The 27732-nt window shown below is 47.2% G+C and overlaps 1 protein-coding gene across 1 annotated transcript in view; it reads right to left on the minus strand.

The window, feature by feature from the left end:
- POLR2B (RNA polymerase II subunit B) overlaps positions 1–27732 on the minus strand; it is a 575272-nt gene that overhangs the window by 180109 nt on the left and 367431 nt on the right. Inside the window, exon 19 of the mRNA XM_073594755.1 lies at positions 7959–8209. Coding sequence (XP_073450856.1) covers positions 7959–8209 — 251 coding nt within the window. The remainder of the gene's footprint in view (positions 1–7958; positions 8210–27732) is intronic.

The following is a 27732-nucleotide window of genomic DNA, read 5'->3' on the forward strand; positions in this document are numbered from 1 at the left end:
AAAACCCCCAAAAAACCTCTTGAATAAAATAAAAATGATAAAAAAAAATTTAAAAATTTAAAGCGCCCCTCCACCGCTGTTCCATGGGTGTACACAATTTTAAAGCGTGCCATGTGTGGCATCTATTTACCCAGCATAACATCTTTTATATTTTAACAAAGAATTGGGTATTATATAGTGTGTGTGCAAAAGAAAATTAAAAAAGTGTATTTTTTCCAAAACAAAATTGAGTTTTAAAAAACAACTGCGCAAATACCGTGTGACATTAGAAATTGCAACACCCACAAATTTATTCTCTAGGGCTTCTACAAAAAAAACAAAAAATATATTAATATATATATATATATATATATATATATATATATATATATATATATATATATATATATATATTACATATATATACATACATACACACACAGTGGGGACGGAAAGTATTCAGATCCCCTTAAATTTTTCACTCTGTTATATTGCAGCCATTTGCTAAAATCATTTAAGTTCATTTTTTTCTCATTAATGGACACACAGCACCCCATATTGACAGAAAAACACAGAATTGTTGACATTTTTGCAGATTTATTAAATAAGAAAAACTGAAATATCACATGGTCCTAAGTATTCAGACCCTTTGCTGTGACACTCATATATTTAACTCAGGTGCTGTCTATTTCTTCTGATCATCCTTGAGATGGTTCTACACCTTCATTTGAGTCCAGCTGTGTTTGATTATACTGATTGGACTTGATTAGGAAAGCCACACACCTGTCTATATAAGACCTTACAGCTGGGTTCACACTGGTCCGACAAACGCTCTGACGTTGGGAGCTCATGTCGCATGACGTGTGAAATTCAATGTTTCCCTATGGGAGCCGTCCTAACTGGTCCGACACCAGTCGTTCCGACTTTAGAAATGTTCCCTGTCGGATCAAAGTCGGATCGCCGTCTTGCATGATCCGACTTTGGCATGCGACTTGTGCTCAGATGATCTTGAGGGGGAACTCCACGCCAAATTTTAAATAAAAAAACGGCATGGGTTCCCCCTCCAAGAGCATACCAGGCCCTTGGGTCTGGTATGAATCTTAAGGGGAACCCCCTACACCGAAAAAACAGCGTGGGGGTCCCCCCCAAATCCATACCAGACCCTTATCTGAGCACGCAGCCTGGCCGGTCAGGAATGGGGGTGGGGACGAGCGAGCGCCCCCCCTCCTGAACCGTACCAGGCCGCATGCCCTCAACATGGGGGGGTGGGTGCTTTGGGGCAGGGGGGCGCCCTGCGGGCCCCCCCACCCCAAAGCACCTTATCCCCATGTTGATGAGGACAAGGGCCTCTTCCCAACAACCCTGGCCGTTGGTTGTCGGGGTCTGCGGGCGGAGGGCTTATCGGAATCTGGGAGCCCCCTTTAATAAGGGGGCCCCCAGATCCTGGCCCCCCACCCTATGTGAATGAGTATGGGGTACATCGTACCCCTACCCATTCACCTAGGAAAAAAGTGTCAATAAAAAAAAACACACTAGACAGGTTTTTAAAGTAATTAGGCAGCTCCGGGGGTCTTCTTCCAGCTCCAGGGGTTCTCTTCCTTCTTCTCCGCGGTCTCCGGTTCTTCTGCTGGGCTTCTCCGCTATCTTCTGCTCTTTTGCTAGCGGCGGCCCGGACTTCTGCCTTCTTGTCTTCTTCCGATGTTGACATGACGCTGTCTCCCGCTGGAATGGTGTGTGAGCGCTCCGCAATGACTTATATAGGCGGTGACCCCGCCCCCTTATAACGTCACAGTCCCTGGGCATGCTAGGACTGTTCCGTCATAAGGGGGCATGGTCAACATGACCACGCCTCCTTATGACGGAACAGTCCCAGCACAGCGCTCACACACCATTCCAGCGGGAGAGAGCGCGTCGTGTCAACATTGGAAGAAGAGAAGAGGGAAGAAGACAAGAAGGCAGAAGTCCGGGCCACTGCTAGCAAAAGAGCCGGCAAAAGAGCAGAAGATAGCAGAGGAACCCGGCAGAAGATACCGGAGAGCGGGAGAAGGAAGAGACGGCAGAGAAGAAAGAAGAGACCCCCGAAGTCAGAAGAAGACCCAAGGAGCCGGAAGAAGACCCCCGGAGCTGCCTAATAAATTACTTTAAAAACCTGTCTAGTGTGTTTTTTTTATTGACACTTTTTTTCCTAGGTGAATGGGTAGGGGTACGATGGGGTAGGGGTACCCCATACTCATTCACATAGGGTGGGGGGCCGGGATCTGGGGGCCCCCTTATTAAAGTGGGCTCCCAGATTCCGATAAGCCCCCCCGCCCGCAGACCCCGACAACCAACGGCCAGGGTTGTCGGGAAGAGGCTCTTGTCCTCATCAACATGGGGACAAGGTGCGTTGAGGTGGGGGGGCCCGTAGGGCGCCCCCCTGCCCCAAAGCACCCACCCCCTATGTTGAGGGCACGCGGCCTGGTACGGTTCAGGAAGGGCACTCGTCCCCACTCCCATTCCTGACCAGTCGGGCTGCGTGCTCGGATAAGGGTCTGGTAAGGATTTGGGGGGACCCCATGCCATTTTTTCGGCATAGGGGGTTCCCCTTAAGATCCATACCAGACCCAAGGGCCTGGTATGCTCTTGGAGGGGGAACCCATACCGTTTTTTTATTTAAAATTTGGCGCAGAGTTCCCCCTCAAGATTCATACCAACCACAGTGCCTGGTATTGGCGGGGATCCAAGTCAGATCACCGTTCATTGAAAGTGGAACGCATGCCGGCTTCAAGTCGCAGGGCAAAGTCGGATCCAAAGTAGGACGGCTGTCGTGTCGCACCAGTGTGAACCCAGCCTACAGCTCACAGTGCATTTCAGAGCAAATGAGAATCATGAGGTCAAAGGAACTGCCTGAAGAGCTCAGAGACAAAATTGTGGCTGAAATAACTGAAATATCACATGGTCTTAAGTATTCAGACCCTTTGCTCAGTATTTAGTAGAAATACCCTTTTCATCTAATACAGCCATGAGTCTTTTTGGGAAAGATGCAACAAGTTTTTCACACCTGGATTTGGGGATCCTCTGCCATTTCTCCTTGCAGATCCTCTCCAGTTCTGTCAGGTTGCATGGTAAACGTTGGTGGACAGCCATTTTTAGGTCTTTCCAGAGATGCTCAATTGGGTTTAAGTCAGGGCTCTGGCTGGGCCATTCAAGAACAGTCACAGAGTTGTTGTGAAGCCACTCCTCCAGTATTTTAGCTGTGTGCTTAGGGTCATAATATTGTTGTAAAGTAAACCTTCGGCCCAGTCTGAGGTCCTGAGCACTCTGGAGAAGGTTTTCGTCCATGATATCCCTGTATTTGGCCGCATTCATCTTTCCCTTGATTGCAACCAGTCGTCCTGTCCCTGCAGCTGAAAAACACCCCCACAGCATGATGCTGCCACCACCATGCTTCACTGTTGGGACTGTATTGGACAGGTGATGAGCAGTGCCTGGTTTTCTCCACACATACCGCTTAGAATTAAGGCCAAAAAGTTCTATCTTGGTCTCATCAGACCAAAGAATCATATTTCTCACCATCTTGGAGTCCTTCAGGTGTTTTTTTAGCAAACGCCATGCGGCTTTCATGTGTCTTGCACTGAGGAGAGGCATCCGTCGGGCCATTCTGCCATATGGCCCCGACTGGTGGAGGGCTGCAGTGATTGTTGACTTTCTACAACTTTCTCCCATCTCCCGACTGCATCTCTGGAGCTCAGCCACAGCGATCTCTGGGTTCTTCTTTACCTCTTTCACCAAGGCTCTTCACCCACAATAGCTCAGTTTGGATGGACGGCCAGCTCTAGGAAGGGTTCTGGTAGTCCCAAACGTCTTCCATTTAAGGATTATGGAGGCCACTGTGCTCTTAAGAACCTTAAGGCCCCTTTCACACTGGGGCGGTGGGGGCGTCGGCGGTAAAATGGCGCCGCTTTACCGTCGTTTCAGTGGCGGTATTCGGTCGCTAGCGGGGCAGTTTTAACATCCGCTAGCGGCCTAAAGAGGGTTAAAACCGCCCGCAAAGCGCCGCCTCATTGATTTCAATGGGCAGGAGCGGTGTATACACCGCTCCTTCACCACTCCAAAGATGCTGTTTGCAGGAGTTTTTTTTTCCCTTCTGCCAGCGCACCGCTCCAGTGTGAAAGCTCTGGAGACACAGCTTTGGCGGTTTCAGGTCAGTTTGCAGGCGCTATTTTTAGCGCAATAGCGCCTGCAAACTGCCCCAGTGTGAAAGGGGCCTAAGTGCAGCAGAAATTTTTTCGTAACCTTGCCAGATCTGTGCCTTGCCACAATTCTGTCTCTGAGCTCTTCAGGCAGTTCCTTTGACCTCATGATTCTCATTTGCTCTGACATGCACTGTGAGCTGTAAGGTCTTATATAGACAGGTGTGTGGCTTTCCTAATCAAGTTCAATCAGTATAATCAAACACAGCTGGACTCAAATGAAGGTGTAGAACCATCTCAAGGATGATCAGAAGAAATGGACAGCACCTGAGTTAAATATATGAGTGTCACAGCAAAGGGTCCGAATACTTAGGACCATGTGATATTTCAGTTTTTCTTTTTTCATAAATCTGCAAAAATGTCAACAATTCTGTGTTTTTCTGTCAATATGGGGTGCTGTGTGTACATTAATTAGGAAAAAAAAATGAACTTAAATGATTTTAGCAAATGGCTGCAATATAACAAAGAGTGGAAAATTTAAGGGGGGTCTGAATACTTTCCGTCCCGTGTGTGTGTGTGTGTGTGTGTGTGTGTGTGTGTGTGTGTGTGTGTGTGTGTGTGTGTGTGTGTGTGTGTGTGTGTGTGTGTATATATATAATATATTTTTTGTTTTTTTTGTAGAAGCCCTAGATAGATATAAACACACACACACACATATATATATATATATATATATATATATATATATATTAATTATGATTGGGGGTTCTAAGTAATTTTCTAGCAAAAAAAAAATACGACATTTTTACATGTAGGAGAGAAACGTCATAATTGGTCTGGGTGGGAACTGGTTAAAGAGTAGGGGAGGAGTAGCTTCAGGGGAATAGGCTTGCTCTATCTAGGCAGGAGGAGAGTGGCAGAGAGGAGATCAGCTCACATACTAGGGAGGCACATAAACTGACCACGCTATCAGAGATAAGCAGCCATAATAAACGTGGTCAGTTTACAAAGAGCCACAAAGAGCCAAACTGGGGATTACATCTCAGGATCCTGGTGCGGTATACTTACCTTGTCCCCAGGATCCTGTGATGTCCCCATGCTGTGTCCGCGGGCTCTGTCCTCCTCCTGAAGCCTCTCTGTGCCGGGCTCCTTTCCCTGTGAGCGTCGCGACGCACGGGGGCGGAGCCTGGTGGCAAATTCAAAAAAGTGAAAATTCATATCACATACAGTACACTGTAATCTTACAGATTACAGTACTGTATAAAATCATTTCACATCCCTTTTATCCCCAGTGCTTTGTCCAGTGCCCTGCATGCAGTTTTATATGATATATACTGTTCTTTTTGCCTGGAAATTGTCCACAGCAACCAAAAAGTGTCCCTTTACGTCAAAAGTTGTTTTAGACCAGCTAGAAAACAGAGATAGTAAATTAGAACACTTGCAGAATTGAGCGATAGTGAATTGTGGGGAAATTTATTTTATTATTATATTTTTTATAATTATTTATATTTATTATAATATCATTTATGATTTTGTGTTTCAAACTTCATCATACCCGGGATATCTACTAGACTCTTGGTGGACAGAAGTGTGTTATTGCTAAGAATTACAGGCCTACAATATAAAACATCAAATTTCTATGCAAAATAATTGTACCGCTTTGAGACGCAAAAATCTGAAATAATCATACTGCCAGGGAGGTTAACCTTTAAAAAAAAAAAAAAATGCAGTCCTGCTCCCTTAGCCACTTTCCAGCCCAAGGACATCGTCATATGACGTCTTTGACTTTCAGGCATCATTCAGATATCATCTTTTACAGCCAGCGATTCTGTGCACCACAAGTACAATCATAGCGGGAGTTCAGCTGCTTGATCGTTCTTACAGGCAGTGGGAGGGGACAGCCCCCTCCCGTGCTTCTAACGGCTCACCCGTGCGATCAGCGAGCCAGAGAAAAAATCCACTGCCTCCGGCCGTTGATAATAGAGATTTCCGGTGACCAGATGGTCCTCAGTCATTTATATGACCTTCGGAGGCCCAGGCGCAACGTTGACATCACGCCCGGCCGGCGGAAGTAAACAATGGCGAGGACTCATCTGGAAAGAAAGAGATCGTTCATTTTTCTTTATCTCAGCCTTTCCAGCCTGGAGGAGCCTCTAGGTCTGGCACACTCTGTCACTACATTGTATATGCTGTCCAGACTTCTCCCTATCATCTCACCCAAACAATAAATGCATGTTCATACCCCCTCTGAAATCCTTTCCCACACGTGATACTTTTGCACTCCTCTCTAGGGCATTCTTCCTGCTGTCATACCCTCCACATCACATACTAACTACCATCCTACTCCTCTCCTGAGCACACTGCCTGTTGTCATAACAATTTCCCCTTTCTCTGCAAATACTGCCCAGGAATCATACTTTCTGCACTTTTCTCCCACACACGGGTTTATTTACTAAAACTGAAGTGCAAAATCTGGTGCAGCTGAACATTACAGCCAATCAACTTCTAACTTTAGCTTGTCCAATTAAGCTTTGACAAAAATTGGAAGCTGATTGGTTTCTATGCAGGGATTCAACAGATTTTGCACTTTCCAATTTTAGTAATTCAACCCCATAGTGCCTCACATCTTACACACTGCACTTTCACTGCGTATACTACGCAATTGTCACACAATCCACATTTCCATCCTGAAAATACTAGCTACTGTCATAGCCCCTTTGCACAGACTGCCTGCTTTTACAAGATAAGCACATACTGCCGCTGTCATACCCATTGCCTGATCTTATACTTGCTACACTCCTCTACTTCACATACTGCCTGCTAAGAAACTTGGTTGTAACAATGCACACTTTAACTACTTAAGGACCGAGCCTCTTTCTTAGATTTGTTGTTCACAAGTTAAAAACATTTTTTTTTGGTAGAAAATTACTTAGAACCCCCAAACATTATACATTTTTTTCTAACACCCTAGAGAATAAAATGGCAGTCGTTGCAATACTCTGTCACACCGTATTTGCGCAGCAGTCTTACAAGCACATTTTTTTTTGGAGAAAATACACTTTTTTTTTATTAAAAAATAAGAGACAACAGTAAAGTTTTTTTTTATATTGTGAAAGATAATGTTACGCCAAGTAAATTGATACCAAACATGTCACGCTTCAAAATTGTGCCTGCTCGAGGAATGGCGACAAACTTTTACCCTTAAAAATTTAAAAATCACCATAGGCGACGTTTAAAAAATTCTACAGGTTGCATGTTTTGAGTTACAGAGGAGGGCTAGAATGATTGCTCTAACTCTACCGATCGCGGTGATACCTCACATTTGTGGTTTGAACACTTATCATATGCGGGCTCTACTCACGTATGCGTTCGCCTCTGCACGTGAGCTCATCGGGACGGGGCGCGTTTAAAAAAAATATTTTTTTTATTTGTTACCTTTTTTTTTTACACTGTTCATTAAATAAAAAATGTAATAAAAGTCACTTTTATTCCTATTATAAGGAATGTAAAATCCCTTGTAATAGAAAAAAAGCAGGACCTCTTAAATATGAGATCTGGGGTCAAAAAGACCTCAGATCTCATATATACACTAAAATGCAATAAAAAATGTTGTCATTTAAAAAAAATACAAAGCAGATCGCCCGCTGAAGAAGATACTGCTGTTATGGCAGCTATCTGCTGCCATAACAACGATATTCCTCTTCAAAGTACCGACGTATAACGACGGTGGGCGGTCCGAAAGTGGTTAAATTAAAAAGACAAACGTAAATGACCACCCTTTTAATAATCAGAATATACATAGCTTACCCTGATCTTGCAAAACTTGTAACCTTCCTGGTTAAGCGTTACCATAACCTGATCCACAATTCCAGTTTCACTTGTACGAAGAAAAGTGCTGCAATCCCTCTTGGTATACCGGCGATTTGTGCTTTCAAGCTCATCCTCATTTTCAGGCAATGTTACAGTTTTGCCAATGATTACATCATCTCCAGAGACCCTGACACCAGGTGCAATCAAACCATCATCATCTAATTTATCATAAATTGCATGTCGCATGCCTAAAAATAAATAAAAAATCATCAAAAGCAAAACACAAAAGGAAATTTAAAAACATAAATAAAGGTTATTGGGACATCCCCATATCACCCTCCCACTCCCAGTAGGCCTCAGTTTTGTAGCAAGCAATAAGATCATAAAGAACAGTGGACATGGCCCAGTGTCTTTTACTGTACTCCAAGGAAAAGATCAGGGATTTTACAAGTAAAAATATAGGATTTTTAAAACAGCTTACCTGTAAAATCCTTTTCTTGGAGTACATCATAGGACACAGAGCCTCAAGTAATTACTTGGTGGGTTATGGGCCTACCTTCAGGTGTTGACACTGGTATAACCAATACAGGAAGTTGACTCCCCTATATAACCCCTCCTCCTTCCAGGAGTTTTTGTAGCCAAGCAATATAAGCAATATACTCTCACCCCATAAAACAGAGGGGCGGGAGCTCTGTGTCCTATGATGTACTCCAAGAAAAGGATTTTACAGGTAAGCTGTTTTAAAAATCCTATTTTCTTTATCGTACATCATAGGACACAGAGCCTCAAGTAATTACTTGGTGGGATGTCCCATAGCAATGCTACTTGAGGTGAGGGAGACATAACCCGTAGGGCACCCCCAGACCTTGAGGAATTATACTGCTGCCTGCAGCACACTGCGCTCGAAGGCGATATCCTCATTCCATCTTACATCTACTTGATAAAATTTTGTAAATGTATGCACTGAAGACCAAGTCACGGCCTTGCAGATCTGAGACATGGAGGCCTGGTGACGCACTGCCCAAGAAGCACCAACCGCTCTGGCAGAGTGTGCCTTAACTTGAAAAGGGGGAATCTTTCCCTTTAAATCATAAGTTTGAATTATAACCTGCCGAATCCACTTTTTAGGACCCTCTGGCAGAATAAATAAGACATCAGTCTTACGAATCTGAGCAGTTTTCCTTAAATAGATCTTCACTGCTCTCACCACATCAAGACAATGTATTGACGTTCCTTTTTTGGAACATGGTTTTGGAAAAAACAATGTCAGGACAATATCTTCATTCAGATGAAAGCCCGAAACCACTTTTGGCAAAAAGCCTGGACGAGGGCGTAACACCACTCTGTCCTCATGAATAACCAACATGGTTTTGGAAAAAAACGGCAGGACAATATCTTGGTTCAGGTGGAAACCTGAGACCACTTTTGGTAAAAAACCTGGACGAGGGCCCAACACCACTCTGTCCTCATGAATAACCAAATATGGCTCTTTACAGGAAAGAGCAGCCAATTCTGAAACCCTCCTTGCTGAGGATATAGCAACCAAAAATATCAGCTTCCTAGTCAGAAGGACTAAGGGAACATGCTGTAATGGTTCGAATGGCGGTTTTTGTAACACTGACAAAACTAAATTCAAGTCCCAAGGGCTTAAGGGTGATTTAACTGGCGGATTAATCCGCATCACTCCTCGCATGAAACCCCGGACTAAAGAATGCGTAGCAAGTGGTCTTTGAAATAAAATTGATAAGGCTGAGACTTGGCCCTTAATAGTACCCAGGGCCAACTTCATCTCTACGCCTACTTGTAGAAAGGCAAGAATTCTGCCTATAATATATCTCCGAGGGTACCAACCCTTGGATTCACACCAGGAAACATAAGCTTTCCAGACTCTAGAATATATAGCTCTAGAAGCTGGCTTCCTAGCATTAAAGTAGAAATAACTGCCTTGGAAAGCCCACGTCTTTTCAGAATGTGGGTCTCAATAGCCAGGCCGTTAAATTTAGCATTCGTAAAGTAGGATGGAATATCGGCCCCTGTGAGAGCAGGTCTGGCCTTAGTGGAAGGGACCACAGATCCTCCACTGCCATCTTTACGACCTCTACATACCATGACCCTCTGGGCCATGCTGGTGCTGCCAGAATTACCGGTTTTCTTTCCAGCTTGATCCTGCAAAGAAGTCGAGGCAGCAACTGAATAGGGGGAAATGCATAGATCAGTAAAAGCTGATCCCACAGTATCACCAACGCATCTGTTCTGCATACGAATGGATCCTTTGTTGTGGACACAAAGTTGACTAACTTTATGTTGCACTGGATGCTAGAAGATCTACATCCGTAGTCCCCCATCCTTGACAAACAGCCCGAAACATGTCGGGGTGAATAGACCATTCTCCTGGGAATAATCTGCTGGCGGCACATGTAGTGCGCGTGCCAATTCTCTATTCCCGGAATGAAGACTGCCGATGGGCACGGAATAGTTCTTTCTGCCCAAGTTAGAATATGGTTCACTTCTCTCTGCACTGAGAGATTCTTGGTGCCCCTTTTGGTGATTGATATAGGCCACAGCCGTGGCATTGACGGATTGGATCCTGTCGGGACAATCCCTTAACCTGGAAGTCCAGGCTTTTAGAGCCAGACGCACTGCCCGAATCTCTAGGATGTTGATGGGCAAGGCTCTTTTGGTTCTTGAACACTGTCCTTGGACAGTTGTCTTCTCTGTCATTACCACTTTCCAGATAAGTGGTCTGAAGCATTTACCCTTTAGGACATTCTTTAGTAACCACCAATTGAGGCTTTGGGACACCCTTGGGGACAGCCGCATTGGCAAGTCCAAAGCTTGGATCGTTTTGTTCCAAGAAAATAGAATACTGTTTTGCAACAGTCTCGAATGGAACTGGGCAAAGGGAACTGCTTCGAATGAAGCCACCATCCTTTTTAACAACCTCATGCAAAGGTGAATGGAGGGACCTCCTTTTGACATGACCATCCGCACCAACTCTTTTATAGAGTGGTGTTTTTTTTTTTTTTTTTTCTCTGGGCAAGAAGACCCTTTTTCTGGGCTGTATCTATGATCAGACCCAAATACTGCAGCCCTTTTTTAGCGATTTTAATGGAGACTTTACTAGGTTGAGAATGCAACCCAGACCTTTCCAGGTAACTGGTTGTAATGCGTACACCTTACTCTGAACAGCGATTGCTCTATTAGCAATAGATCGTCTAGGTATGCCAAGACTGTTTAAGCCCTGTGCCCTTGACCTGGCTACAGGTGGGGCTAGCACCTTTGTGAACACTCGAGGTGCTGTAGCTAGCCCGAAGAGCAAGGCTATAAACTGAAATGCTGCTGTTCTACTTTGAACCGCAGAAACCTTTGGTGAGCGGGAAATATATGGACATGCATATATGCATCCCTGATGCTGATAGGTGCTAGAAGTTTTCCTCCTTGCAGGATAGAAACTACTGACTTGATCGACTCCAAAGAAAGGAGCGGATCTTCAGGAACTGATTTAGATTCTTTTAGATCTAGAATGGATCTGTTGAATTTCTGCGTGGCTCTATACATGTACAGGAAACGCATGAAAAAGGCAGTGAAGGTTCCAAGGAACCTAAGAAAAAAACAGAACTATCAGCTGACTCTACTAGAGGTAGCTTGAAAGAGGCACAAATCATCTCTGTAAGAGGTTTGTACCAGCAATTTCTCAGATTGCTAGGCTGAAAAAAAGTTCAACTCTAGTTGTCTCCTCTGCAGAGGAGTACTCAGTTTGTCTTTCTGCCCCCCCCCTACCCACTGTTCCCTTGATAAGGGATCTCAGGTGGGGGAGGGGATCTAACACGCTTCCCATCCTTGGATAGCGGATGCGATTAAAGTCGCTAATTTTCCTTCTAGGCCCTGCAGGGCGGAGGAAAACGCATCTTCAATCATGTATACAGGGGCTGAATATTTTCTCCTCTTAGGCTCAGTTTCCACTATTGCAACCCCAAAGTTGCGTGATTTTACCGTGATCCTTTGCCACCGAGAATACGTTGGGGCGCGATTTTTGATGCGACAGGAAACAATGCCTGTGTATTCTAGAGGTTTATGGACCTCAAGTCGCATCAAATTGGTACCAAAGTAGTGCAGGGACTACCTTGAAGTCGCACAGATCTGAACAGTATTTCTTGGAATTCATGCCCTAGAGTCTGACGGTGGAGGCCGTCACCGCTGCCTAGAGGCAGCTGCCCCTGCGCAAGGGAAGGAATCTGTTTAAGTGACTTGTCCAAGGTCACAAGGAGCCAACATGAGGACAAGGTCCCACGCCTTTCAGGAAGCTTCCCATGGCTATGCTGGCCGTCAGAGTAGTTAACCTGTGAGGAGTGGCTCCTTCACTAGTGAACGCCGACATGTGGATCTGAACCCATGTCTGTCAGGAAGTCTCCCATGGCTGCACTGGCCATCAGAGTACTTAACCTGTGAGCTGTTGTGGCTTCACTTTAAATAAAAGGACATTTAAACCTTCTACTGGACAAAAGAGCTTTACTGCTAGAAATCATTTGGATGTATTTCACTAAACCTTCCCCAATGAAAAGGGAAACTAGTCAGACACCCTTTTTTGCAAGATGCTTCGGCTGACCAACCCTTTTAACCACAGGGTCCTAAGCATGTGTTTTAGCACAAGCGCAAGGCGAGACGCCTGGTGGATAGGGTCTTTTATGGCATCTATGGCGAAACATAGCGCCATTGGTAGGAGGATTTTAACAAAAAAATTCCAACTCCTTATCTGTTGGATGCTTAAGCAATTATGCATCTTGATGCTGGAAATCGCAGCGTCTACTGCTGGTACTTTCCAACCTTTGTGAATTTTTTCTCCATGATAGAGAACAATTGCATAGGGAAAAGGGGTTCCTCTCCCAACTACATCTGGGTGTACTAAGATGGCATCCAAACCGGGATGCATATCCACATAGACCCATGGCCCCACCGCAAACAACTGGGGCCATCACGCCCACCCACATAAGAGAGATTTTATATATATATATATATATATATATATATATATATATATATATATATATATATCTCTCTATCTATCGTGTGTGTGTGTGTGTGTGTGTATATATATATATATATACATATATAAAACAATTGTCAGTGTCACAGGCGTGCAGGGGGAGGACATGGGCCGGCAAGCAAAGAACAGCCAAACTCTCTCCACCTCTGCAAAATAAATCAAAATTATCTATGCAAAAAAAAAATTATTTCTTTAAGGAAAAAAAATAAAACCATGAGGAATGTGTACAGATTTTTTTTGCATTTACAAATCCCTTGGTAAATTTTTATTATTTTTTACAATTTTTTTTTCTTATTATTTATTGCAATACTTTGTGTGTTTTTTTTTTAATTAGCCCTGTTGGGGGGCTTTGGTGAGATATCAGGGGTCTTAACAGACCCCTGATATCTCCCCCTTGAGACAGAGAAAGAGACCAAGGATAGAGATTCCCCAGTCACTTTCTCTGCAGCCTCAGCTGCAATGAAAATTAATGGCGAGAAGACAGCGGCTCCTCTCCATTCATAAACTGAGACATCGTAATCACAGGAGGTTACAATGTTTCAGTTATGTGAATGGACAGTGTCAGCTGACTCTGTCCATACAGAAAAGGAAGGAGGAGGACATGGAGGGGGACAGCAGAACGGAGGGGGACAGCAGAACAGAGGGGGCATGGAGGATGCAGCGACAGTCAGCAGTGATCGCGTGTGGGGGAGTTACAAGCACTGATCACCGCTGTATAGATTTCACTACAGCAGCTGAAAGTCGCAGGGGGAGAAGCTTGTAACTCCCCCACGCGCCGATCACCGCTGACTGTCCAGGTATCGGGTGAAGCATCGGGAGCATTCGCCCGAGTACAAGTACTTGGGCAAATGCTCGGTATCGGTGTCCCAATACTAATATCGGTATCGGGACAACCCTACCACTCAATATACGCTTATTGCGAATTTACCAAAAATATGTAGAATGCATATTGGCCTATTGCTCTTTTGTTTATAGCGCAAAAAATAAAAACTGCAGAGGTGATCAAATACCACCAAAAGAAAGCTCTATTTGTGGGAAATAAAAGGACGTAAATTTTGTGTGCGTACAACGTCGCACGACCCCGCAATTATCAGTAAAAGCGACACAGTGCCGTATCGCAAAGAATGGCCAGGTCAGGAAGGGGGTAAATTCTTTCGGGGCTGAAGTGGTTAATTTATACAAAATTGTGCAAGAAGGCCTAACAATACGGGCAACTGAAATTTTCCGAATCGCTTTCATATCATGGTCTAAAATCATTATCTAACAACCGTTTCATCAAAAAAAAAAATTTGAGCCACTGTGGAGCATCTCTTACCTCAAACTACACTGTAACCCAGGGGTCTCAAACTCAAATTACCTGAGGACCACAGGATAAATTTACATATCCCATGCAGGCCGCAGGCAAACTTTCAAACTTCAAAAACAGCACTGCTGTCAGGGGACGCATTATTACCCCAGCACTGGTGTCAGCAGACACACTATTAACCCCCAGCACTGGTGTCAGCAGACACACTATTAACCCCCAGCACTGGTGTCAGCAGACACACTATTAACCCCCAGCACTGGTGTCAGCAGACACACTATTAACCCCCAGCACTGGTGTCAGCAGACACACTATTAACCCCCAGCACTGGTGTCAGCAGACACACTATTAACCCCCAGCACTGGTGTCAGCAGACACACTATTAACCCCCAGCACTGGTGTCAGCAGACACACTATTAACCCCCAGCACTGGTGTCAGCGGACACACTATTAACCCCCAGCACTGGTGTCAGCGGACAGCACTATTAACCCCCAGCACTGGTGTCAGCGGACAGCACTATTAACCCCCAGCACTGGTGTCAGCGGACAGCACTATTAACCCCTAGCATTATTACAGTGATCAGTGCTAAAAATATGCACTGACCTTGTACTAATGACACTGGCAAAAAGGGGTTAACATCAGGGACAATCAAGGGGTTAACTGTGTTCCCTCAGTGTGTGTGTGTGTGTGTGTGTGTGTGTGTGTGGGTGTGTGTGTGTGGGTGTGTGTGTGTGTGTGTGTGGGTGTGGGTGTGGGTGTGTGTGGGTGTGGGTGTGGGTGTGTGTGTGTGTGTGTGGGTGTGGGTGTGGGTGTGTGGGTGGGTGGGTGGGTGTGTGGGTGGGTGGGTGGGTGTGTGGGTGGGTGGGTGGGTGTGTGGGTGGGTGGGTGGGTGTGTGGGTGGGGGGGGGGGGGCTGCCTGGGACAACACACAGATCTATCTTACTGCATAGCAGAAAGACAGGATCTCTGTGCGATCCCCTGTCAGAACAGAGATCTGCCTTGTTTACTAGTCTGGTCACTGCGGGGAACGATTGCGGGCAGCCAGCGGACAGAGTCTGCCGGACCCACTGATTGGCTCCCCTGCACGTGTCCACAGATTGATGTGTACGAGCAGACGTACAGCTATGGCAATTTGCGCAACTGAGCCAACCTGCCACAGTAGAACTGCGGCGGCTGGTCGACAAGCGGTTAAAAGGAAATGCCTTAGAGCCCTTTCCCACTGGGGCAGTGCGCCTGTGGGATGTTAGAAAAAGTCCTGCAAGCAGCATCTTTGGTGCGGCTTGGGAGCGCTGTATACAGCGCCCCTAAAACGCCCCTGCCCATTGCAATGAATGGGCAGCGCTTCGAAAGCGCCACAACACGGGCGTTTTTAACCCCTTCGTCGGCCGCTAGCGGGGGTTAGAAGCACCCTGCTTGCGGCCGAAAAGCACCGCTTAAACAGCGTTAACGCGCCACTAAAACGAACAGCGCTTTACCACTAGTGCGAAAGGGGGAGTAGAATCGACAGACTTTACCCCTGCTGATTCTATAAAAAAAAAAAAAAAGGCAAAACTGTAATGTCACAACACTCAAAACGAATGGTTAATAGGTGAAATGGGTAATTGTTAATTGTTTACTGTCACAGCAAATGAGGATTGCAAACACTACAGCTGGTGTTAATTGTTGTTATTATCATTAATGGCAGATAGGGCTTTAAGCCGGCCACACATAGATCGAAATTCGTCTGGTTCAGCAGTGACCGGCAGAATTTCAATCCATGTATGGTCAATGTGGTTGAACATGAGTCTATCTACTGATCGACTTGTATTCAACCACCCTGTCAGAGAATGTACGCTTGATCAGCACTGCAGCCTATAGTCCTGCAACACTAATGTGTGTATTCTGAAGACAGGGAGGTCTCCCTGCTGTCAGAATACAATGACACAGCAGGAGGATTGCCCTCTCCAATTCAAATGTCTGGATGGGGAAAACGGACAAATCTATCGCATTTCAATGGAAAACCTGAGTATTGTTTAACAAGATCAGAAATGTCTGATCAACCAAACAGCTTTCTTTATATCTTTGCAACTTAGGAACAAATGGGTATATCAAAGGGAAGACTTAATTGCTAAAGAGCAAGGATGATGGAAGAAATGGCCTAAGGCCGGGGGGTGCCCAAACTTTTGAAGCGCCAATGCCACTTAAACTACGTAACTGATCGTGGGCCACAATGAGTAGAGCAGGCGGATTACAGGTCCGTGTCCACTCCGCATATGCATAGCAGACACTGACACAGCCCGCTCTACCCTATGGGCCCTCCGATCCACCCAGATGAAACAGTACAGATCCCCTTAGGTTTTTTTTTTGTGGTTGAAATTGGAAGTAGGCGGGTGTAAACGGACATAAATCCGTTTATATCTGCCACTCTTTAGAGGTGAATGGAGGGTCTGACTGAAAACTGGAGTTAGACTTACCGGTAACTCCTTTTCCAGTGGTCTTCCAGGACAGCCCTTGAGATGGAGTCCCTCCCATCGACCCAGGAAACACATTGCCAAACAGTTCAAAAGGTGGTCCCTCAGGTCCCTGGTCAGTCATTCACCAAGAACCGAAGGATGGAACTGTAAAAACATAACCATAACAGGTAATATTAGTACATTCACATAATCAAGAAAGGGTGGGATCGTGCTGTCCTGGAAGACCACTGGAAAAGGAGTTACCGGTAGGTCTAACTCCAGTTTTCCCCAGTTGTCTTCCAGGACAGCCCTTGAGAGGATCCCCAAGTACTCTCCAGACTAGGGGGGGGACCACGGCTTGGAGAACTTTTCTCCCAAAAGCCTGATCCTGACTGGACATTAAGTCTAGTCGATAATGCCTTGTAAAGGTGGAAAAGCTTGACCACGTGGCTGCTTTACATATTTGCTCCGGGGTGGCACCAGCTCTTTCTGCCCAGGATGCTGATAATGCCCTTGTGGAGTGGGCTTTAATACCCCCAGGAGGATCTTTGTTTACTGTCTTATAGCCCTCTGCTATAGCTAGCCTAATCCACCTAGCTATGGTGACTTTTGAAGCTTTTTGCCCCTTACGTTGTCCAGAAAAAAGAACAAAGTGAATCTGAGATTCTGAATGGATTGGTTACCCTAAGATACTCTAGGATACACCTCCTCACATCTAATAAATAAAAACGCTTTTCTTTCTCGTTTGAAGCCTTCTGACAGAAAGAAGGGAGGACAATATCTTGTGACCTATGGAAATTAGATGCCACCTTTGGTAAGAACCCAGGGTCTGTCTTTAGGATGACTCTGTCTTCCAGAATTTGGAGGAAGGGCTCTCTGACAGAGAGAGCTTGGATTTCACTAACTCTGCGTGCTGAAGTGATTGCCACAAGTAGTACTGTCTTGAAAGTGACCAGTCTTAGAGAGGCCTCTGAGATAGGTTCAAAAGGTGACCCCAAAATTGCCTTTAGAACGACTGATAGATCCCAGGATGGGGCAATGTTAACTCTAACTGGTTTGCGTCTGGAGACGCTTTACAGAACCTAGCAATAAAAGGATCTTCTTGCAACCTTTTCTCTAAGTACACACTTAAGGCTGCTATCTGGACCTTAATAGTACTATGAGTTAGCCCTTTGTCTATCCCCTCCTGGAGAAACTGCAGGATATTTGCTGTATCCATGTTTACTTCACCTCGGCTGTTCAACCAGCTGTTAAATTTTCTCCAGACCTTCCTGTAAATGGCCTGAGTGACAGGTTTTCTACTCTTTAGCAGGGTCTGAATCACTCTGTCAGTCAGGCCCTTGCTCCTCAAAATTTCCTCCTCAGTAACCACGCTGAGAGGTTCAGCATGGATACTTGTGGATAAAAGAGAGGTCCCTGCGACAGAAGGTCTGGTCTGCAGGGAAGCCTCAGAGGAGGTTGGTCTGTCAACCGTAGCAACGTTGTGAACCATGGTCTCTTGGGCCAAAACGGTGCCACTAAGATTAAACACGTTTCCTCTACTAGAAACTTCGCTAAAACCCTCGGGATGAGGTGAAGCAGAGGAAACGCATACGCTAAACTGAAGGTCCATGGGGTCTGTAAGGCGTCTACTTGCCCAGGGCTGATCTCCTGGGTGTAGCGAGCAAAAATTTGGAACATTTGCATTCTCCTTGTTTGCAAACAGGTCCACTACCAGTTTTCCCCAGTAAGCTGCTATGTAGTTGAACACTTCCGGGTGTAGAGACCATTCTTGATTCGACACTCGTTGTCAACTCAAGAAATCTGCAGTGTTGTTGAGCTCCCCTTTCAGGTGAACTGCAGAGATGGATGCCAGATTGGATTCTGCCCATTGAAACATGCGACTGGCCACCAGCATTAGTCGATGACTTCTGGTGCCCCCTTGCTTGTTTATATAAGCTACAGTTGTCATATTGTCTGAACGGACCTGTAGATGATGACCTTGTATTGTATTCTGAAAGAATAACAGAGCCCTGAGGACAGCTGTTAGCTTCTTCCAATTGGACGAGAGGAGCTTCTCCTCTGCTGTCCACCTGCCTTGTGACCAGTCTGAGTTGAGGTGGGCTCCCCAGCCCCAGCTGCTCGCATCCGTAGTTAGTATGGATGTGACGGGAGAGATCCAGAGAACCCCTTTGTTCAAATTCTCTGACTCTTTCCACCACCAGAGGGAGTGCTTTGCTCTGGTGGGGATTGAAATCTCTTCTTCGAGATCCCCGTTTTTTAATTGTTCCAACAGAAACCTCTGGAGGTTTCTTTGGTGGAACCTGGCCCATTGCACAGCTGGAATGGCTGCTGTCATCAGTCCTAAGACCGACATCACCTCCCTCACTGTACACTTGGCGCTGCTTTGAAGAAAAGACATTCTCTGGCGCAGATTCAATATCTTCTCTTCCGGCAGGACTATCCTCTGCTCTACTGACAGGATCTTGTACCCCAAGTACAAAATTTCCTGTGTTGGGGTAGTCTTGGACTTTTCCAGACTGACTATCCACCCCAACTGCCTCAGCCTGAGCTGTGTCAACTCTAGGTCCCAACGAAGTTGTTTCTCCGAATGGGCCGTGAGGAGTAAGTCGTCTAGATATGGAATAATCGTGACTGACTGTAGTCTTAACGGAACTAATGCCTCCCCGAGAACCTTGGTAAAGATTCTCGGGGAGGACGACAGTCCGAAAGGAAGTGCTCTGCACTGGAAATGATAAACTTTGGTGTCTATCTGGATCGCCATCCGAAGAAATTTCTGGCATTCCTTCCTTATTGGGATATGCAGATAGGCGTCCCTTAAATCGAGGGTAGCCATGAACGCCTCTTTTTGGAGAAGATGGACTCCATCCGGAATTCTCAAAATTTCCTCCTCAGTTTTGTATCGGATGGAGCGGTTCAGAGGTCGGAGGTTCATGATTAGTCTGAACTTCCCGGATGGCTTTTTTACCACAAAAATGTGCGAGTAAAAACCATCCCCCTGTTCCTGAATAGGGACTGGTGTCAATACCTCTTGATCCACCATTTCCCCTATTAACAGAGGTAAGGCCTTGGCCTTTTCTGAGTGTCTTGGAAGCTTTGTCACAAGAAACCTTGAGGGTGGATCGCTGTGAAACTCCAGCGCATACCCTCTTTTTATAATGTTCAAGACAAACTCGTTTGAGGTTATCTTTTCCCACTGTGGGAGAAAATTCACTAACCTTCCTCCCACCGGGACCCTGATGTCACTGGGGTTTAGGGTTTGAATTGGGGCGGTTAAAAAGTATGCCCCCTTTCCCTTTTTTTCCTGTCCAGTGCTTTTTGGGTTTGAACTCCTTCTCTGACTTGGAGGGTTCCTTTGAGGGACGAAAAAATTTTCTTTGAAAATTTTTCTTTTTAATAGGAAAGGTTTTCTTTTTATCTGCCGTTCTTTCCAAGGCGGTATCTAGTTCAGGCCTGAAGACTAGGTCTCCTGTAAAGGGGACACTGCACAAACATGTTTTAGACGCCGTGTCTCCCCCCCCCAAGTTTTTCAAGACTGACCTCCTGGCTGCGACAGAAAGCGCCGCTGTTTTAGCCGTAAATTTTATGGCATCAGTGGAAGCGTCAGAGATGAAACTTGTCGCCTTAAAAAGCATAGGGAAGGTTTTTAAGAGCTCCCCCCTAGGCGTGCCTGCCTTTAGATGCTCTTCTAGTTGGGCTAACCAGAACTCCAGATTCCTGGCAACACAAGAAGTGGCCAGAGCTGGTTTTAAACCTGCCATAGAAGCATCCCAGGCCCTTTTTAAGACTTTGTCTGTTTTCCTGTCCATTGGGTCCTTTAAATGACCCATATCCTCAAAAGCAAGGTCAGACTGTTTTGAGACTTTGGACAGAGGGGCGTCTAGTTTAGGATTTTTATTCCAGACCGCCTCTGGGCTCTCATCAAAAGGGGAATCTCCTTTTTAGGGAATTTGGGAAGAAGACCTTTTTATCTGGCTCGGCCCATTCCTTGCAGACCAGGTCAGAAAGCACATTATGTATAGGGAATACCTTAGCTTTCTTTTTCCCCAGAACCTCATACATTTTATCATGTCTGGTCAATTGAGTTTCTTCCTCATCAATTTCCAGCGTATAATAAATAGCGCTCAACAGCTCATCTACATCCTCCAGAGACAGCTTGTATTTTGCTGCTTTGTTAGCTACAGCCTGATCCTCATCTGAGTCTGTGTCAGAGGATTCAGGGCTAACTAACACGGGGCTATGCTCCCTGACTGTACGGGGCTCCCCAGAACTGGATGTTGTAAGGCATGGCGAGGAGGAAATCGCAGCTGCTTTACTGGTGGAAGCAGACGTGCCTACATCTGCGATTAACTCGCAGAGAGATTTAAAGGTTGATGCCATCTCATCCTTAAAGGAGCTAAGGAATTTCGCCAAGGGAGAGTCTGCCTCTGTTTTAAGTAAGCCTGCAATACACTGCTTGCATAAGGCTTTGTTAGAGCCTGAGGATAACTTATTTCCACAATTAGGGCATTTTTTGCGGCCTGACTTGTCTTCCCTTGGAGCTTCCTTACCCTGAAATAAAGAATAAACTATCTTAGCATCAGAGCACCTTTTAACTCTCATTAAAAACACCTGTGCTGCAACCACCACTGCATACACCCAGGACTGTGAGGTAACCACCACCATGGGGTACTACAAATCCCAGCCTTACAACAAAACCCCAGAAAAAAACACAGTAAGGGCTTGCCCAGCAGCCTACCTGGGTTTGGCTGGTGCCTGCATCCACCGGAGTGTCCTGGGAAGTAGCCTCCATGGTCCCCCTCACGAGCTCCGGGTTCCGCCGCTAGTCCGGTATAGCTGGATGCTGGTTGGGACTTGTAGGCCCAGCGTGGGCTTTCCCCTCCTCCTTGTGCCTCTAGAGACCCGGAAGCGGAAGTCTCGGCACACAGGATGACGCGGTTCCGCCGGAAATGACGCTCGGCGCCTCCGACCCCCACCGCTATTGCAGCAAGGAGCTGTGATGGAAGAATCCATCTGCACTGCTCCTGGGGGGAACCTGCACCAACCTGCCCCTGGCCCAGCTCGGCACTGGAAAGAGGGGGGTAACGGGTCTGCTCCTTCAGCTGGACGGTACCTGAGCCCCAAGCATTTTAAGGTAGGACTAAATTGGAGGCGCTGGATAGGACCCGGTCCCCCTGTGCAGCTCCGCTCCCCTCAGGCAGCCCCTGAGAGATAGAGTCCTTCTCCTGGTTCCTGGCAACATGTTCCTCCGACGGAGGAAACACAAATGACTAACCAGGGACCTGACGGACCACCTTTTGAACTGTTTGGCAATGTGTTTCCTGGGTCGATGGGAGGGACTCCATCTCAAGGGCTGTCCTGGAAGACAACTGGGGGAAAATGGACAGGTGGACCCGATTAGACTGATCGTGTGAAAGGGGCCTAAGGCTGCTTTTACATTGATGTGGTGCTGTTCACCTGCACCACGGGTGCAGCGCAGTGCACATGGGGCTTCTCCTGCGGATTAGCTGCACTTTACCAAAGACTACTATATCTTGCAGGGAGTTGTGCTGCACACCTGTGGATCAGTTTGAAAACAGCCTAGTGTACCAGTGCCAGTAAAGAAAACAGATATGCCAAATTGTGGTTTGATTTTAATTAAAAACTGACCTCAATCTTCACTTTTTCCTCAGGATTCCTGCAGGTTTGGCTGGCTGCCTGCTGCTGTCCCCCCCAGGCCGGTATGGCTGGCTGCCTGCTGCTGTGCCCCCCAGGCGGTATGGCTGCCTGCCTGCTGCTGTGCCCCCCAGGCCGGTATGGCTGGCTGCCTGCCTGCTGCTGTGCCCCCCAGGCCGGTATGGCTGGCTGGCTGGCTGCCTGCTGCTGTGCCCCCCAGGCCGGTATGGCTGGCTGGCTGCCTGCTGCTGTGCCCCCCAGGCCGGTATGGCTGGCTGGCTGCCTGCCGCTGTCCCCCCCAGGCCGGTATGGCTGGCTGCCTGCCTGCCGCTGTCACCCCCAGGCCAGTATGGCTGGCTGCCTGCCTGCCGCTGTCCCCCCCAGGCCAGTATGGCTGGCTGCCTGCCTGCCGCTGTCCCCCCCAGGCCAGTATGGCTGGCTGCCTGCCTGCCGCTGTCCCCCCCAGGCCAGTATGGCTGGTTGCCTGCCTGCTGCTGTCCCCCCCAGGCCAGTATGGCTGGCTGCCTGCCTGCTGCTGTCCCCCCCCAGGCCAGTATGGCTGGCTGGCTGCCTGCTGCTGTCCCCCCCAGGCCAGTATGGCTGGCTGCCTGCTGCTGTCCCCCCCAGGCCAGTATGGCTGGCTGCCTGCTGCTGTCCCCCCCAGGCCAGTATGGCTGGCTGCCTGCTGCTGTCCCCCCCAGGCCAGTATGGCTGGCTGCCTGCTGCTGTCCCCCCCAGGCCAGTATGGCTGGCTGCCTGCTGCTGTCCCCCCCAGGCCAGTATGGCTGGCTGCCTGCTGCTGTCTCCCCCCAGGCCAGTATGGCTGGCTGCCTGCTGCTGTCCCCCTCAGGCCAGTATGACTGACCGCCTGCTGCTGTCCCCCCCAGGCGAGTATGGCTGACCAGAGTATTGTATATTTAGATACATGCATAAAAGTCATTTAGGTGCATATATCAAGTGGACATTAGAGATTGGCCAAACACCCCCCTGTTCAGTTTGTGCCAGAACTCCCAAAAAAGTTCTGACCTCAACAATGAACCCTATTAAAGTCCATTTGAACCGAACCCGAAAAATCAAAAATTCCCTATTTTTAAGGCTTATATGCAAGTTATAGGCCATAAAAAGGGTATGGTGGTTCGGGTACCTCCCTTGGGGACATGTATCAATGCAAACATTTTTAGTAAAAAAATAGGATTTTTTTTCGTCATACTTACCTGTAAATTCCTTCTCTTTGAGTACATCATGGGACACACAGAGTTAGGCTAATATTCATTACGTATTGGGTTATATGCCATCTCTAGGTGAATGGACACTGGTAGACCAAAGGTCTTTACACAGGAAGTGATCCCCTATATAACCCCTCCCATACAGGAAGTACTTCAGTTTTGTAGCAAGCACTCTAAATCCTCAAAAAAGAGGGGAGGGATCTCGGTGTCCCATGATGTACTCAAAGAAAAGGATTTTACAGGTAAGTATGACGAAAAAGTCCTATTTTCTTTTTCATACATCATGGGGCAATGAGTTAGGCTACTATTAATTACCTACTGGGATGTCCCAGAGCAATAGCCTTGAGGGGAGGGAGACCCCCTGCCAAACAGTAGCCATCAGACCTTATACAGCAGCCCGTAGTACATTGCAGTCAAAAGCCAAATCCTCGGCTGCTCAAAACATCCACTTGATAACATTTTATGAACCTATGCACTGAAGACCAGGTATCAGCCTTACAAATTTGAGCCACAGATACCTGATGGCGAAAAGCCCAGGAGGTTCCTACACCCCTGGTAGAATGGGCTCTCATCCTAAAGTGAGGAGCTTTACATTTCAGACCATAGGCCTGAATGACCAATTGACGGACCCAATTGGCAATAATAGCCTTGGAAGCTGCCTGCCCTTTGTTGGGTCCTTTTGGTAAAACAAAAAAGGAGTCTGATTCTCGGATCTCCGCAGATCTAGACAAATAAACCTTGACTGCCTGGACAACGTCCAAGGAATGCAGTCGTCTCTCTTCCGCCAAACGAGGCTGAGAGAAAAATGAAGGCAAATAATGTCCCGATTTAAATGAAAGGTTGACAACTTTTGTCAAAAAGGATGGAACAAGTCGTAACCTAACCCTGTCGTGGTGAAGGATCAAGTATAGTTCCCTGCACGAAAGGGCCGCCAACTCCGACACCTTTCTAGCCGAGGTGATGGCCATTGGGAAGGCTAGCTTGTGTGACAGCAAGTCTAATGGAATTTCCTTGACAGGCTCAAATGGCCGTTTCTGTAACACAGACCGCACCAAGTTCAAGTCCTAAGGACACATAGGTGACCCAATGGGGGGGAAGCAAGTGAGTTCCCCCCTGCATAAAGGTTCGGACCAGCAAATGGGAGGCTAAAGCCCTTTGAAAGAATACTGACGGGGCCGAAATCTGACCTCTAATTGTACTCAAAGCCAATCTGATTTCCACAGCTGACTGTAGAAAAGAGAATTCTCCCAATCGCGTATTTCCGAGGATATAATTTTTTGGCTTCACACCAAGCAATGTAAGTCTTCCAAACCTTATGATAGATCTTCCTAGTGACAGCTTTTCTAGCATTCACTAGGGTAGACACCACTGGTCCCGAGATGCCACAGTCTTTTAACACCCTGGCTTCAATAGCCATGCCATCACATTTAGAGACTGTAAATTGGGGTGGACTATAGGACCTTGAGACAGTAGATCGGGGCGACGTGGAAGCGTCCATGGCCCGTCTATTGTCAGTCTCACAATCTCCAGGAACCAGGGCCTGCTGGGCCAGGCTGGTGCCACCAGAATGACTGGAACCCCCTCTCTCCCAATCCTGCGCAACAAATGTGGAAGGAGAAAGCATAAACCAGGGTGTACTGGCTCCATGGAACTACCAGAGCATCTGCTCCGATTGCCAGAGGATCTCTTGTTCGGGACACAAACTGCTGTAGCTTCTTGTTGAACCTGGATGCCAGTAGGTCAACCTCTGGCCATTCACAACGCTGGCAAATTTCCTGGAACACCCCTGGGTGTAGGGACCATTCCCCCGGGCAGATCTGTTGGTGGTTGAGATAATCTGCCTTCCAGTTCTCTACTCCCGGGATATGGACTGCCGATAGAATCGGCACATGTTCCTCTGCCCAGGCTAGTATGTGGTTCACCTCCTTCAGAGCCGAACGACTCCTGGTACTGCCCTTGGTGGTTTATATAGGCCACTGCAGTGGCATTGTCGGACTGAACCCTGATAGGGCAGTCCTAAAGCTCCACCGTTCAGGACCGTAAGGCCAGACATACTGCCTGTAACTCCAGGACCTTGATGGGCAGGATCTGTCCTGTCCTTGACCATTTCCCCTGAGCTGTGAGCCCCTCTAGGGTCACTCCCCAGCCTGAGAGACTGGCATCAGTAGTCAGTACTCGCCAAGTTACCGGGAAGGAAGGATTTTCCCCATTCGCAGGTTCTGATCCTGCAACCACCAGTTTAGGCTTAAGCGTGCCCAAAGAGATAAGAACTTTGGATAATCCAGGGTTTGTCCTCCTGTTCCAAGCCAACAAGATGTCTTATTGTATAGGCCTGGAATGGAACTGGGCATAGGACGCTGCCTCAAAGGAGGACACCATCCTTCCTAGAAGACTCATACAGAGCCGAATGGAGGGTTGTCTGGTGCCCCTTATCTGACGCACCTGAACCTTCAGGGAACAGATCCTTACAGGTGGCAAAAATACCCTTGCTAGGAACACATACATGAGCACCAAGATTCCTTGGGCCCTTAAAAGACCCAGTACTGGTGCTAGGACCTTTGTAAATACCCGGGAGCTGTGACAAGTCTGAAGGGTAGAGCCACAATCTGAAAATGACGTTCCTCTACTGCAAATCGCAGGAACCTCTGATGAGGCTGAAGGATAGGTACATGTAAATACGCGTCTTATATATCGATGGAGGCTAGAAAGTCTCCCATCTGGAGTGAGGGTTCTACTGAGCGGACAGACTCCATCCGAAAGGACTGGATCAGTAGATACTGGTTCAGGGATCTTAGATCCAAAATGGGCCTTGTGTCCCAGTTTGGTTTTTGAACCGTAAACAGCTTTGAATAAAACCCCGGGCCCCTTTCGGATACAGGAACCTCTACAATCACTCCTTGATGCACTAAATGATGTAGTGCTTGAAACAATAAGTTTGTTTTTTGGAGGATCCGAGGGAACGCTGGATCTTAGAAACCTCTGAGGGGGAACCCCCCCCCGCAACTTCAGCTTGTAACCGCAGGATATAGTTGAGGTGACCCACTCGTCCTGAACTATTGTTTTCCAAATGTCCGCAAAGTGCAGCAGCCTTCCCCCCACCCAATAGAGTGGGGGCATCCCCTCAAAAGGACGGCTTGGTGCTGGGTTTAGAAGTTTTGGACCCAGGGCTTTTTCTGGCCCTGGCCTTGCTGCTTGCCCCTGGCTCTAGTGCCCTGTTGGCGGCGGAACTGCTGGTGCTTTTCTTCACAGGAAGTAGAGAACTCTTCCCTCCGGAAATCTTTTGGATATATTTGTCCAAATGATCACCAAATAAACGTTCCCCTTGAAAGGGGAAACCTGCCAATAACTATTTACAAGGAAGCTTGGCTGACCAGTTCTTAAAGCGGAGCTCCACCTTAAACAAAAATATTAAAAGCCAGCAGCTAAAAATACTGCAGCTGCTGACTTTTAATAAATGGACACTTACCTGTCCCAGGGTCCAGCGATGTCGGCAGCCGAAGCCGATCGATCGTCTCTCGGCTGCCCCCACCGCCATCCTAGGTCAGGGTATCAGGAAGTGAAGCGTTGCGGCTTCACTGCCCGGTTCCCTACTGCGTATGCGCGAGTCGCGCTGTGCGTTTACACCGGTCCCCGTTGCGTTGTGGGAACTGTGTGTTTCCCAGAACACAATTGGGGGGGGGGGGGGGGGGGGCATTTGCGGCTAGCTATTCCCGGAAGTGGGTGCAGATACCTGTATTATACAGGTATCTGCACCCCCCTCCCCCCTGAAAGGTGCCAATTGAGGCACCGGGGGGGGGGGGGTATCCGATGAGCGGAAGTTCCACTTTAGGGTGGAACTCCGCTTTAAGCCACAAAAGTTTGCGCATATGTACAGACAAGAGAGCCAAATGAGAAACCTGCTGTATTAAATCCTTTAGGGCTTCAACAGCAAAACACAGCGCTCGAGGAATATCTGTCTTCTTTTCAGTCAGATCATCCTCCAGGTTAGGCAGATACCAATTGCTGCAGCTGCTGACTGAATAGCTGAACTGACCAAAGAAAAAAGGAAGCCTTTAACCACTTCAATACAGGGCATTTTCAACCCCTCCCTCAGACCTGTCAGTGTATCTG

This window comes from Aquarana catesbeiana, linkage group LG01, assembly GCF_042186555.1.
Source record: "Aquarana catesbeiana isolate 2022-GZ linkage group LG01, ASM4218655v1, whole genome shotgun sequence".
In the NCBI taxonomy this organism is placed as follows: Eukaryota; Metazoa; Chordata; class Amphibia; order Anura; family Ranidae; genus Aquarana; species Aquarana catesbeiana.